The 15,510-nt window shown below is 44.8% G+C and overlaps 1 protein-coding gene across 1 annotated transcript; it reads right to left on the reverse strand.

Moving 5' to 3' along the window:
* Positions 1-1,251: 1,251 nt before the first annotated feature.
* LOC142219328 (uncharacterized) lies at positions 1,252-15,284 on the reverse strand. The gene is made up of 5 exons (XM_075288300.1): positions 15,187-15,284; positions 12,948-13,114; positions 10,837-10,963; positions 5,120-5,233; positions 1,252-4,877 (listed from the first exon to the last, which is right to left on the reverse strand). Exons 2-5 carry the CDS (start codon positions 13,014-13,016, stop codon positions 1,426-1,428), a joined length of 3,762 nt encoding a protein of 1,253 aa, XP_075144401.1. The 5' UTR covers positions 13,017-13,114; positions 15,187-15,284; the 3' UTR covers positions 1,252-1,425.
* Positions 15,285-15,510: the final 226 nt, after the last annotated feature.

Below are 15,510 nucleotides of genomic sequence, written 5' to 3' on the forward strand. Positions count from 1 at the left end.
CCGTACCCATCTCCCTCCACCACCCCCAACCGGTGGGGTGGGGAGGCATATTGGCAGGATCTTCCCCGGGGCCCAATGTCCTGACTCCTCCCCTTCCAGGGGCCCTGCACTGCTGAAGATAACAGAACTGTCTGGGGTAACAAGCCGTGGCACCAAACAGAGCGGCTTAGTAAGGGTTAAGCAGCAGCACTTCCTGTTTGTCCACCTCACATTAGGCTGCTGCACAAGCCCCTCCCACCATGGTCATAGCTCCGCCTCTTCCCCTCCTGACTTTTCTCACGCGCGCTCACCGCGCACTTCACATCCTGTTTCCTCGGCACGTATTACGTATTTATTACATATAGATTTTTTGTATCTATTTCTCCATGATCCGTAGAATTAGCGCCATTGTTTGCTTCGCGTATTATCTTGTTTTTTCTAGATATTGCATCACTTGTTGTTTTTTTCTCGCGCCGTCCCTTTACACTTCCTCACTTTATTGTCCGTGACGTTTTTGGTTCCTTATTGTCTGCTATTATTCCGTGTTTCCTATTTCCCCTGTATTATTCATTGATTATTATGGCGCCGCGCATGTGCCGATACCCTTTTGTTAGGATAAGTCTATTACACACGCGCTTTGTATACCAGTGTTGCTGGTATGAGGTGACATCGTTGCACTGTGTGCGTTCTGACGCCGCCTTGTCCCAGGAGTATACGCCCTTCGCTATGCTATCATGTGACGGCACCGCCACGTTATTAGTGTGTGGATAGCGCCATTAAGCTCTATTCCATTTCAATGTTTTTGGGATGAGATTGGATTTGCGCGGTTGCGAGTGAATGCGCTCGGGGCCTAGTATGTATGTGTACACGTCTGTGCACAGCTCTCATCTATTGCTTGTTCTTAGTATTACACCCTTCCATTTTACTTGTATCTTGACTCCTGATGAAGGCAGTACATGGCGAAACTACAGCTACTTTCTTGTTCATTGCCTTGTTTTGCTCTGATCGTAGATCCACAGGTTAGGGGATAACTTGCAGGTCAGTGGGGCACCGATCGCTCAGACCCTCGGTGATCAATGGCGGAGCCAGAGATATCTGAGCAGGGTGCGGCTATTGAAAGGACTGAAGCAATATCCGCACTGTCCCGTGTCCTCCTGACCATGGGGGATCTGAGCAGACGGGTTTCCCGTGATCTGCAGAATTATAACACGTAATAACATTTTTATTGCTTTTCAATCAGTGCTACAAATAAATCCCCAATGATGCCGCCATATTGCTGAAAGTGGTTTATTGTAAAGAAATAAACACAAGATACTTTGACACTGGACAAGGCCTACAGTAAAGGTCTCTTCACCTCCACTATATTATTTCTCTTCTACTACAAAAGGTGACATATGTGGTGACAAGAACCATACACTGAGGTTACACGCCTTATACATGCAGTATTCAGTTACATGCAATAGGTTTGCCGTCTCTATGGACTCGCTGATGTGCAGCGTAACTGTCTTTGTGGGTGAAGCACATGCCGCACTCCGAGCATACAAAAGGCTTCTTGTCAATGTGAAGTTTCTGGTGCGCGACGTACGTGGCTTTCTGGGTGAAGCACTTCCCGCACTCCGAGCACTTAAAGGGCTTTTCCTCGGCGTGAATTAACTGATGTCTCGCCAAATAAACTTTAGCGCTGAAACATTTACCGCATTCAGAACAGCCGAACGGCTTCTCTCCCGTGTGGATTCTCTGGTGTACAACGCAACTTGCCTTCTGAGTAAAACATTTGCCGCAGTGAGTGCACACAAATGGTTTTTCACCCGTATGGACTCTCTGATGGGCCACAAAACTGGCTTTCTGCGTGAAGCACTTCCCGCAGTCGGAGCATTTGAAAGGTTTCTCGTCCGTGTGAATTCTCTGATGGGCGTTGTAACTGGCCTTCTGGGTAAAACACTTGCCACATTCGGAACACTTAAAGGGTTTGATGTCGGTGTGAATGAGCTGGTGCCGCACCAGATACACTTTGGAACTAAACCGTTTGCCGCACTGACAGCACTCGAATGGTTTCTCTCCCGTGTGAATTCGCTGATGTACAATGCAACTGGCCTTTTGGGTAAAGCATTTGCCACAGTGAGTGCAAACAAAGGGTTTCTCTCCCGTGTGGATTCTCTGGTGCGCCACGTAGCCTGCTTTCTGTGTGAACCGCTTGCCACATTCCGAACACTCAAAAGGCTTCTGTCCCGTGTGGATAATCTGATGTCTCACCAGGTAGATCTTGGATGTAAAACATTTCCCACATTCAGTACAGAGGAAGGGCTTCTGGTCTGTGTGGATTCGCCGATGGACGATGAGGTTTGAGGCACTGGTGAAGCGTTTCCCACATTGAGAACAGACAAATGGCTTTTCGCCGGTGTGAGTTCTCTGATGTGACACGTAGCTAGCTTTTTGCGTAAAACATTTACCACATACAGAGCAGGAATAGGGCTTCTCCCCCGTGTGAATTCTTTGATGTATGATACGGTTTGCTGCGTTGGTAAAGCATTTGCCGCAGTCCGAACAAGGAAAGGGTTTCTCCCCCGTGTGTGTTCTCTGATGTTCATCGAAGCTCTTCTTCAGTCTGAAGCACTTGCCGCAAGACGAGCACTCGAAGGGCTTCTCCCCGGTATGGATCCTCTGATGCACCACACAACTCGCCTTCTGGGTAAAACACTTCCCGCACTGCGTGCACACAAACGGTTTCTCCCCTGTGTGAATTCTCTCGTGGGCGAGGTAGCTGGCTTTTTGGGAGAAGCACTTACCGCACTGAGCGCACACAAATGGTTTCTCCCCCGTGTGGATTCTCTGGTGAGTAATATAACTGGCTTTTTGGGAAAAACATTTACCGCATTCCTTACACACGAAGGGCTTTTCCCCCGTGTGGATTCTCTGGTGTGCAAGATAATTTGCTTTCTGGACAAAACATTTACCACAGTCGTCGCACTTAAACGGTTTCTCATCCGTGTGAATCCGCACGTGCGCCATGTAACCGGCTTTCTGCGTAAATCGCTTGCCGCACTGCAGACACTGGAACGGCTTCTCGCCTCTGTGGATCAGCTGATGCCGGACAAGGTAGATTTTAGAACTAAAGCACTTTCCGCACTCCAGACACTGAAAGGGTTTCTCACCCGTGTGGATTCTCTGGTGCACAATGCAGCTGGCCTTCTGCGCAAAACACTTGCCGCACTGAGAACAGACAAACGGTTTCTCGCCCGTGTGAATTCGCTGGTGGACGATGCAACTTGCTTTTTGGGCGAAACACTTTCCGCACTGCAAGCAGACGAATGGTTTCTCCCCCGTGTGAATCCGCTCGTGTGCCAGATAGCTTGCCTTTTGCGTAAAACACTTTCCGCAGAGCGTGCACATGAATGGCTTCTCCCCCGTGTGGATTCTCTGATGTGTTAGATAGCTGGCTTTTTGCGTGAAGCACTTACCGCACAGGCTGCATACAAAGGGCTTCTCGCCCGTATGTACCCGCTGATGGGTGATGTAACTGGCCTTCTGGGTAAAGCACTTGCCACAATCCTTGCACTTAAAGGGTTTCTCTTCCGTATGTATTCTCTGATGGGCATTATAACTGGCTTTCTGACTAAAACACTTCCCACAGTCATAACATGCGAAGGGCTTCTCGCCCGTGTGGATCATTCTGTGTCGGACTAAATAGATTTTGGAACTGAAGCATTTTCCACAGTCAGAACATTCGAATGGTTTCTCCCCCGTGTGAATTCGCTGATGCACGATGCAACTCGCCTTTTGGGAAAAACACTTACCACAGTGAGAACAGATGAAGGGTTTTTCGCCCGTGTGGATCCTATGATGCGCCAGGTAACTTGCTTTCTGAGTGAAGCACTTACCGCACTGGGAACAGGCAAATGGCTTCTCCCCCGTGTGGGTCATGCGGTGTCTCATCAGATAGACCTTGGAGCTGAAACATTTCCCGCACTCGAAACAAACAAAAGGTTTCTCCCCTGTGTGGATTCTCTGATGGACGATGCAGCTGGCCTTCTGCGTGAAACGTTTGCCGCAATGAAAGCACACGAACGGTTTCTCGCCCGTGTGGATTCGTTGGTGGGAAAGGTAACTGGCTTTCTGGGTGAAGCATTTGCCGCAATGGGAACACACAAATGGTTTCTCCCCGGTGTGGATCCTCTGGTGCACCAAACGGTTCCCGGCACTGCTAAAACACTTTCCACAGTCCGAACACTGAAATGGCTTATCGATTTCATGGATTTTCATGTGTCTATTAAGGTAAAGGCTAGATATGAAACACTTTCCACATTCAGAACATACATATGGTTTCTTGTCCGTGTGAGATTTCCGATGGACGACGAGATCTGAGGCACTTACAAAGGATTTTCCACATTCAGCGCAAGAAAAGTTGCTCTTCCCTTGGTGGATTCTCTGGTGTTTGATGAAACCGAGCTTCGAAGTGAAGAGGTTTCCGCACACCGGACATACAAATTGCTTCTTTTTGCGAATTTCCTCGTGTTCAAATAGTTCGGAATCGTAAGTCAATGTTTTACCGGCATCAAAACAAGCAAATACGTTTGCCCTGTGGAAGAGGTTCTCGTGTTTAACAAGGTCCGCGCTGCTCATAAGGGACAGGTTGAGAGATTTATCTTCTTGGTCGCTTCTTTGGTTGTAATGAGATGTCGAATATTCGGTCCATGGGCTGAGCCGGTGTAGGGTTGGATGTAAAGAATGGAAACCGTTTTGTTCCTCCGACTTTATTCTAATAGGAACGATTGAGGCCTTGCTTCTTGTAATCCTGGGAGTATAATCTTGAGTAATAATGGAAGCTTTGGCCACCCAATCCGGTGGAGGGATGGGAGGGGATTTTCTCTCAAGAGTGGTCTCAATGGTGGGCTTGTCAGCTAAAAAGATAAAAAGACAAGGTATGGAAACTGGTTAGTGAGGTTCATGTACTGTAAAGCATGTCAAACATTAAAGAGATTGGGGGTCTCAACTCTGGGAGCGCCATCAATTCTGCAAATAAGGGGATCATAGCTTTGGTTCAGCATTGCCATGAGCCTCATGGGGTTTTTGCCTTCCCCTGGATCAACACTGTAGGGGATTGTAGGGTTACTAGAATGTGTTCTTTGGTGCGGTCACTTACTTGAACATGGATATCCCACAAGCTCCTTCTCCGCGGACTGCTGATGGTCCATCAGATAAGGTTCCTCTCCTTGCTCAATGACTGCTACGATAGGAGGCTTCACACGATCCAAACCTACAAGACATGAGTTGTCCATGATTCTTTGTCTTACATTTATATACATCTGCTGTTCATGAGCGTCCCAGAATGAAGAATATGATATCGATGAATCCTAGTGTATAGTATACGCTGCCTTGGTTGCACTTGACCATGGGATATACGTGGTACTGCATTGGGCTCTACGGAAATGAACGGGGCAGAGCTGCCAGACCACACGTAACCCATGGTCATATGTAACTGTTTGAAAGCAGCCATGTTTTTCGGTCCCTTGACAACCCTTTTAAATGATGGCACTTCTGGTAGAGCATTTACAAAAAAAGAATTACCCCGTAAGAGCCTGAGGTACGTCACACTGACCGTCTAAACTACAGCTATTGTTTTATTCTTGATTCCGGTTATACTCTCATCTCCAAACCTATCTTTATTTACTTTCTCAATGTACTCACTGATATCCACATCGGCTTCTGACTCTCAGCACCCCTGCAGATCAGAATGGTGGAGATCTGACTCCCAGCACCCCTGCAGATCAGAATGGTGGAGGTCTGACTCCCAGCACCCTTGCAGGCCAGAACTGTGGAGCTTCTGATCTTGGCACTCCTGCCACTAGGCTATCTGAAGAGGCCTCGGCACTCACACAAGCGCCCCAGTCTTTTCAATGTACCTTGGTTCATCTACCTGAGTGTCGGACATATCGTAGCGGTGAGCAGAGTACTGCAGCTTTATCATATTCCAGTGAATTTCATAGTGGTGGCCCATCCTAAGAGTAGGCCATGTTGTTCCTGGATTACCTCTTTACGATCCCTTACACTTTCCAAGTTGAATCTTACCAGACTGGTTACGGTACAAGAGGTTTTCCCTGTTGTCATACAGCAGCACAAGTGGGGTATTCTGCCCCTGTGTGCTGGTAGGACAGATGGAATTTTTAATTAATTAATCAATCACAGCCTGGCCCTATAAGAGGGCACAAGGACCTACCACCTGCGTGTTTTTTTCTGTCCTGTGGACGGTAGGGCAGGTGGGAGGACCTTGTGTCCTCTGTTGGACAGGGTGGATCTTACCTCCTGTCTCCCTCCGGCTGTCCAGTCTTGTTGGCGGCGGAGGGTCCTCATTCTTCCCCCTCTCCCAGACCTGGTCACTCAAGGAGGCCAGAGATGCCAGGATCTGAGGAGATTCAACCTAACAGCCTGGAGGTTGACCAGTCCCTATTAGGTTATAGTGGGCGGTCAGAGGCCGTCCTGAGAACTATCTCCTGTGCCAGAGCGGAATCCACAAATAGGAGTTACCGCAGAATCTGGAATATCTTCAGGACCTGGAGCTTGGAGCATGGCACAGGAACATCTGATCCCTCGGTGGAATCAATACTGGAGCTCCTCCAGGACGGCCTAGACAAAGGGCTATCTCTAGCAACCTTGAAGGTACAGGTAGCCGCTTTGTCCGACTATCTGAGGAGGCGTTTATCTCAACACCCCTTAGTGAAAGGGTTCCTTAGGGGTGCAACGGGAATCAGACCTTCGGTGTCAGCCCCCGTTCCCCTTCGTGTTGGCGGCTTTATGTGACCCACTGTTTGAGCCACTGGAAAAAGTCGATTTAAGGCTAGTAACGCTTAAAGTAGCCTTCTTGCTGGCGATCACCTCAGCTAAGAGGGTTGGAGAGCTCCAGGCCCCCTCCAGGTCCTGTCATTTAGGTCCTGTTCTGACTTTGATGGTCCTGTCATCAGAGGAGCCTTACACCTCCTTCTTCTGTGACAGGGTTCAACTCCGGTTTTTGCAGGGTTTATACCCAAGGTTCCTTCTTGGGCAAATTTGAACCAGCTCATCTCATTACCAACATTTGTACCGGAGCCTTCCTCCCCGGAGGAGGTTAGGCTGCATTCTTTAGACCTGGGCAGATGTCTTAAGATCTATCTCAACCGGACTCTGCCCTTTAGGAGGTCAGAGAACCTCCTGATCAATCTGGCCGGGAGGTTTAGAGGTCAGAAGACCTCAAAGGCCTCCATATCCCGTTGGGTGAAGGGGGCCATCAAGTTGGCCATTTCAACTCGGGGTTTGTCCCCTCCTGAGTGCCTAACGGTGCATTCGACCCGGGCGGTGTCTTCATCTTGGGCGGAGAGGTCGGCGGTCCCATTAGAGCACATCTGTGCGGCTGCCTCTTGGTCCTCTCCCCTCACCTTTGTAAGGCATTACCGCCTAAACTCCCGGGCGTCTGTTGCGACGGCCTTTGGGCGGTCAATCCTGACCTCTATGGGCCGTGGAAACCCTCCCTGAGTGGGGGGGATTACTTGCTACCTCCCCACTTGTGCTGCTGTATGACGACAGGGAAGCTTAGATTATAAAGGATAATCTGTTTTCCCTTAGTCATAACAGCAGCACAAGGCTCCCTCCCTATTACTGTATGTAAATTATTGTTATGTGTGTTATGTAGATTATGTACTCTTGTATTAACACGCAGGGGGGAGGTCCTTGTGCCCTCTTATAGGGCCAGGTTGTGGCTGGTTAATGAATTAAAAATTCCATCTGTCCTACCAGCACACAGGGGCAGAATACCCCACTTGTGCTGCTGTTATGACTAAGGGGAAAACAGATTATCCTTTATAATCTCAGTTTACCATCTCGATGAATTCCATAACAATTACCAGATTTGTCAGTAAGTACTTAGAGGCGTAACCCGAAGCTCCAGGACCCCAGAGCAAAATCTGTAATGGGGCCGGTACCTACCGTGTGCCATTAAATATTGTAGTACATTTTTTATTTGGTAGCTGGACCCTTGGTGCTCCCTCATGGTTCCGGCCTAAGTAGGGACTTCTACCTCTGCACCCCATAGCTATGACTATGCTAAAACTGCCCAGGTGGAAGTTAAGGGGCCATAAGATGTGAGCTGTATGACAATGTCTCTGATAATTCGTTTTCTGCTGCAGAAGTGGAATGTTTTTGAACTTTCTCCATTTTTCGACCTGCTTGCCACTTCTTAGAAGAGTGGACGAAGCGCGGCACAGATCAAGGCGACCAGGCGAGCGATGCCCCGGCCCTACAGATATCCTGCAGCTCAAGTCAGAAAACTGAGTTATACCTGAAATCTACAACAGTCTCCAACCATAAAATTCAATTTTGGCACACGGGACCCCACAAGAGGCAAGGTCAGAGCCTCTTAATAATTCAATAAATTTAGACTGGAGATGCAAGTCTTTATAAAGCCCCCGTATTGTGTGCGGTGTTGAGACATCTACTGGACGTCGCTATGTGGTCCTTCATAAGTTTATGCCCGTTCACCTGCTTTGATAGTGCTTGAGGGATAACATTTAGGTCCTCAGTTCAAATCCGACCAAAGACATCTGCATGGACTTTATATATTCTTCCCAAAAATGGGACTAAACATTAGAATGTATCAGCCAAAATGGCCAAAACCAGTTTGGCTATGCTGGTACTCTTTACCTGGATATTTGCCAAAAATAAGAGTGTTTGCCATGTGTGGCCAGACTACAATTTATATTGGGTGGTTTAGTTGTAAAACCAAATGGTGGGATTGTCTGTATGCATGACGTCCGTCCGAAATCCAATGTGTATGTTTCATACTGCTGTCTACACTTCCTGAGTGATCATCGGGGAGGGGGAGTATATCTTCTGAGCATCACACCAAGAGGAGGGATCCCATCACCTAATATTGGGCAGAAAGTGGCCGCACACACACAAGCACTCTCCTATAAAGTAGTTGGTACGGCCACGGCTTGGAGCAAGAGCGAGTTCATGGAGTGAGCCTAGCCTTCTCATGGAAGGGAATCCAAAGTCTGGCCGAATATCAGGACATACAGGATAGCGGAGCTATAATAGTGCCAGTGGTATAGTCAGCGGAATTAGGTAAATGGGGGCAGGGTTAGCCCAAAAAGAACAGCAGCCAGGTATTGGTAGGAACGTTGTGGCTTGGGCTACCTATGTGGGGTTTAAGTCTCGGGGAGTCAGAGGGGTGTGGAGAATCTTACCTGACCCTTTATTAGACATATCACAACGCTACCTTCTGTGGTTCTTGGTTGGTTTTTAGTGGGCTGCAATGAGAGCCTATGAGAATGAGAATCTTATGCACGAGTACTAGTGGTGGTGTGATGGAGAAGTGTCACATCACACCGCTCGCCCAATGAGTAATGGTACGACTGCAGGTCCAATCTCCATTTTACGTAAGGAATCCCAATGTGACAGCAGAGTATTGTGGTCATGGGCACCCTAAATAATAATATTATGTACCATTCAGCTAAATGTAGACCTCTCCTCACCTCCAGTATACTGAATGCCATGTCATCAAAACCGGGATTTGGCATCAACCACTCGGAAGTTACAAAAAGATCTCAACTTTGGTGCAACTTTTGTGAAGACGAATAAAAAACCAATCTAATTCGCTCTTTAGTTCCTCCCGCATTACACTATAGATAGAACAACGTCACACTTAAGAAAAATACAAGATGTGATGAAATATGTGTTTATTGAAGTTTTTTCCAACAAGTGCCGCACCAGTCTCACCGTACAAGTCACCAATTCAGTCACACAAGATGGCCTCCGACTGTATGTATAATTTAAACCCGTATGACAATGGGAACATTTTATTGAGATTTTTTTTCACCTAAACCTGTAAGAAAAGTTGAAGAAGAATGGGGGATGGGTTATCCAGTTATGGGAATAGGGGCAGGGTGCGGCCACTGAGTCGTGAAGGTGCAGACGCTCATCAGGATGGACAGATCAGTATTTCCAGCACTGATAATGGCTGCTTGAACTTCATCTTCACATTGGGCTCCAATGCCCTACCAATTACGGATTCACAGCTTGATATAGACGTCAAAAAATATGTAGATCAATTCTTTCGAGATGATAGAAACCCCGGAGTCTTGTTCATCGGCTTCCTTGGATGGATAAAGGCTCGGGATCCCCAATGCCTCATCCATTGACCAACCACTGGCCGAGCAGCCCCCCTGCTCAACGAAAAAGGTTGTCCAAAGGGATTAGACCCTGTACACTTACCCAAAAACATCCCTTTATGTCGTATCTGGTTCTGCTTTGATGCCAAATGAGAAAAGAGGACTCATGATAATGGCAGCGCTGCCAATGAACTTTACCACTTTTTCTGGAAGTCCAAGTCTTCTCCTCGCAGACACTGTAGACGTCCTCTTCCGTTCATGTTGACTTTAACATTGGAGCCTGAAGGGACGAAGACCTTTCCTCGAGTATATTCCTTAATTCTTTAAAGGGGTTGCACCACGATAGACATTTATGGCATAACCATGGAATATGGCATGAATATCTGACAAGAACGGTCCCACCTCTAGGACTTGCATCTATCTCTAGAACGGTCCCCCCCTTCCCAAGCCTCATCTCAATTCGCATAGGTCCAGCTTTCGGTAACGTCTGAGATGTGGACACAACATGGCTCAATGCTCTAGGCTAGCACCGCGCTCTCATGCGTTTCCGTATAACTTAGAGGAAAGTAGTGAGAAGAGCTTAATAAGGAATAATGGAAGGTCCCACAAGACTCAGAAACGAGAGGGAAGGAGGAAAGAACCACAAAGGAATTATTCGACAAGACATAGGAACATGAGGAGGCCACGGCCGATTATACAGACTTGTAGAGTAGGCTCTTACCTAGAGACAGGAGGGTCTGATAGTTCTCCATCATCACCTCCCGGTAGAGGGCTTTCTCCTCATCATTTAGGCAGTCCCACTCCTCCTTGGAGAAGTAAATGGCAACTTCATCGAACGTGGACTGGACCTGAAAGATAAGACGTCTTCCATGAGGGTTATTTTTAGTGTTGAGCGAGTAGTATTCGTCGAATACCTCGCCGGCATAGTAATGCGTGTAATCGGCCGAACACCAAGTTTAACATGTTTAACCCCTTGGTGTTCAGCCGATTACACGCATTCCTATGCCAGCGAGGTATTCAATGAATACTACTCGCTCAACACTAGTTATTTTCCTACGGTAACTCTGAAGGTCTCATCACCGTCTCACAAAATCTTCAAGCCGAGGATAGAAAGGATCCGGAAAGGGGCCAATGATGGCGGCTGCGGGGTAAGTCTTTACAGCCTCGTACAGCTACTTTTATACCAGTAATGGCTGCAATTTTGAGGATTGCTGTGACCACTGCTATAGTATGTGATGACCTCGTATAGCTACGACATGGTGGGATCACACATGGGACCAAACTACAGGAACACCGGGATTCCAGAAAATCATACTTACCCTAAATAACGTGTCCGCTCTACCTTCTCTGGTGTCGCTCCAAATCTCAGTTCACCGATGTGCTTAGAGAGGCGCAGGCGCAGCATAAAGGTGGTCAAGAGCCGAATAATTCTAAGTTAGTTTTCTATGCCTGTAGTTACTATGTGCAGCCCGCTCCGGGGTAACACCGATTATCTTCTCTATAAGGTCGGAGAGTTCACATAGGGGAAATGTATATAACATAAAACACAACGTCAAGAAAGGCTTAAAGGGGTTTACCAAGAGTTAATGACCGATGGACTATCTGTAGAATGGTCCTCAATGTCTGGTGAGTGGGGTCAGATACCTGGAAGGCTCGGGAAATCGGGAAAATGCCATTATTGCGTCTCAGGTCAGTGACGTCACATTCACTCATCACATGACCTGTTTACAGTTCAGCCTAATTCAAGAAAAGGACTGAGCTGCAATACCGAGTACAGCCACCATACAATGTATGGCGCTGTGCTTGGTATTCAGGGAAGAGGCCGGAACACTCACCCAAACTCTGCCGTCTCTTCAAACAGCTGATCTGCTGGAGTCCCGGGTGTCGGAACCCACTGATGACCCAACTTAAAGAGAGGTCATCAAACTTTAACACTCAACCCCCCCTGCCCTTGGAGCTATTACCTAGTTATAGAGGTACAAGCTGAAGTTATGGGGTCCATGTGTCATATATAATGGGGCAGAGGGGCCTTTGGGATGCTTGAGGCGTCCAGTCTACTACTCTACTGTCCTGCACCACGGCCTGGGTTTTATCTCTGCACACCCTCACTTTGGCCACTGCGGTCTGCACAGGATGACGTGTCAGTATTACCTGTATCAATCACTGTGTGCGGGCGGGATAAGCAGGACTCTCACTGGCCCTCGTAGGAGTCCGGTCAGGATTTACAAAGCTCCAAATCAAATATATCAGACCTCAACTTGTATTGAGCCACAGAAAGTCTCTGAAAATCCCTTTAAGGGAGCCTAAGATATCGATGGCCTCATTCAGGTGGAAACACCCCTTTAAGAGTAAAGTGAGGAGGAATACAATGCGTGGAAGATTCAGGGCAGAATTTGGGGCTGTTTTTGAGATGGAATCTACCTAAAAAATCAGCACCAAATTACGTATGAACATACCCTAATGGTTTCACCCAAAGGAATAATTAGAATTGCTCCATCAGCCCTTAAAGACGTCGGCTTAAAAAAGAATTTTATCACCAACAAGTTCCCACCAATCTCAAGACCAAGGGTCCCATGTCCCCAATTTAAATGGAGGGGTGGTTATGCATGCGACCTACCCCTCTATGCAACGTCTATGGGGCTGCTGGACGTAGCCAAGTGCTGCTCAGTCCTCTAGAGATTGGGAGTGGGCACTAGTGAGCATGTGCGACCACCGCGCCATTCGGACAGGAGACAGGACAGCTTTGCAATGTCTTTCATTTTTATTAGTTGCCTGTATTTTTGGGCTGTGCCTCTTCCATATACAGCTCTGGTAGAGTCCATAGTCACTTACCTCTCCATTCAGATGGTATCCACTGGAGGTGCAGCTCAGGAACTTCTCTGCTGTGTCCCGGCTTTCCATCCTCGCTACGTGTAGTCATCTGTTTCTCCACTCACAGAGATACATTCCCACTGTCGGACGAAGGCCCCTGAGGTTGATCGGCCGCTGTGCCCATCCTGCTGTGGAAGAAAAAGATCCATTTTATATTTTAGCGCGAGGGACAAATCCAAAAGACACAAAAACATCAACAAATCCAGCATAGAAGAGCTACGGGAAAAAAAACACGTGAAAAAAAACTGTTTCCTAATTCTTGAAGCAGATTTTTTTCAGCAAATGGGAAGCCAATGAAAGGATAGCGCGATAAAACAAACATATCTGCTCTTCCTCTCCACCAACCAGGGCTGCTGGAGGCGTAGCTAATGGAGCTTCCTCATGTCATCTGGTCATGAGATCCGCGGGGGCGGGAACAGCAGGAGCTGCTGAGTGTTAGAAGACCCCGATCAGCTCTGCATTGTATTCTAAGTGGCTGATATAGGAAAAATGAGACCTTATGGGGGCCCAATATATGTAAAAAATAAGATAAAAAAGCCACCATTACCACACCAACATCACAGGATCTATCCCCAATCCTGTTCTTATCTACATAATAGTAGGTACAGTGGGGAAAAAACTTCCCTAAACCAGACAGAACTGTGCGGAGGACGAGAAGGCGACACGTCCTGAATAAAATCATGAAATGAGCTTCAAATAAAAACATATAATAACAATAATGTTCAAGAAATATAATAAAGTGATAGACATATTAATAAAATATTACAATGAAACCATAAAATATCAAAAATTATAATAGAAATCAGGAAAAAAATCTTAAAGTAAAAACACAATAATAATGTTATTAGTACAAACAATAAGATATAGAAATCACACAATAACAATATTCATTATACAATCAATATTAGTAGTAATTAAAAATTAGAATAAAATCAGGGGAAAAAAATCTTAAAATAAAAAGCATAAAATAATACAGAAGGATTAATAAGAAGAGGAACGAGGAGAGGAAGAAGAAGAAAATCATAAAAGGCTAAAAATCAAACATATAATATGGAAATAATATAAATTAAAAATAAAGTCACAAAAAACTAATACAAAACATTAAAAAAAATACTAATAAAATAACAGAAATAAATCATCACAATCATAATATAAAAAAAAGCTTATTAAAAAAAACTACAATAAAATAATAATAATAATATAATGATAATAATAATAATAAAAATAATAATAATATAATACTATAATAATACTATATTAATAATGATAATATAATAATAATGATAATATAATAATAATATAATAATAATATATTAATAATGATAATATAATAATATAATAATGATAATATAATAATATAATAATGATAATATAATATTAATAACAATATAATAATAACAATAATATAACAATAATATAATAATAATAGATAATCATATAATGATAATAAAATATAATAATTAACAATATAATAATAATATATTAATAATAATATAATACTATAATAATGATAATATAATAATAACAATATAATAATATAATAATAATATAATAATAATAAAATATAATAATAATAATATAATAATAATAAAATAATATAATAATAATAATATAATAATAATAATAGATAATATAATAATAATAGATAATAATAATATAATAATAATATAACAATAGATAATAATAATATAATAATAATAAAATATAATAATAATAATATAATAATAATAATAGATAATATAATAATAATAATAGATAATAATAATATAATATTAATATAAAACAATAGATAATAATAGTAGTAATATAATAATAATATATATATGATAATATAATAATAATATAATAATAATATATAATAATATAATAATAGATAATAATATAATAATAGATAATAATATAATAATAATAATAACAAATAAAAAAATATTGATCACAAAATAAGAAGAAAATCAGAAAACAGAAAATAAAATAAAAAGAAAATAATAAAAAAGAAAATAAAGTAAAAAGTTTCTTGCAGTAAGTGAGATGAGGCGGGTGACGGTGATGGCTCCTCCCAGCAGGCAGTGCCGGGGCCCCGGGGGCCACAGCTCACATCCCCCGGTGTATAGGTGTAGGCCCCGCACATCTCTGCTCCTATTATAATGGCGGGGTCCCGTCAGTCCCTGCAGCTCCAGGCGGCCTCCACACCCGCACATACCTGCCTGTCTGCGGCCAGGACCCGCTCCCGGTCTCCGCTATCACCTCCGCTACTCCCCCCGCCACCGGGGAACGGAGAAGATCCCGAAAGACGCGGAGAATAGCAACGCGCATGCGCGAGGGACCACACAAGGAGCGCACTGCGCACTGATCACGGGTCCGATGGTTACCTGGGCAACCAAGATGCTTGATGTGACGTCATGTACCAGTATGTGGCGGCCATGATTGACCAGGGAACCAAAGCAGAAGTATACAGGATGGAGGGAGCTGTATACAGGGTGGAGGGAGCTGTATACAGGATGGGGGAGCTGTATACAGGATGGGG

Source organism: Leptodactylus fuscus, chromosome 10 (assembly GCF_031893055.1).
Source record: "Leptodactylus fuscus isolate aLepFus1 chromosome 10, aLepFus1.hap2, whole genome shotgun sequence".
NCBI lineage: Eukaryota > Metazoa > Chordata > Amphibia > Anura > Leptodactylidae > Leptodactylus > Leptodactylus fuscus.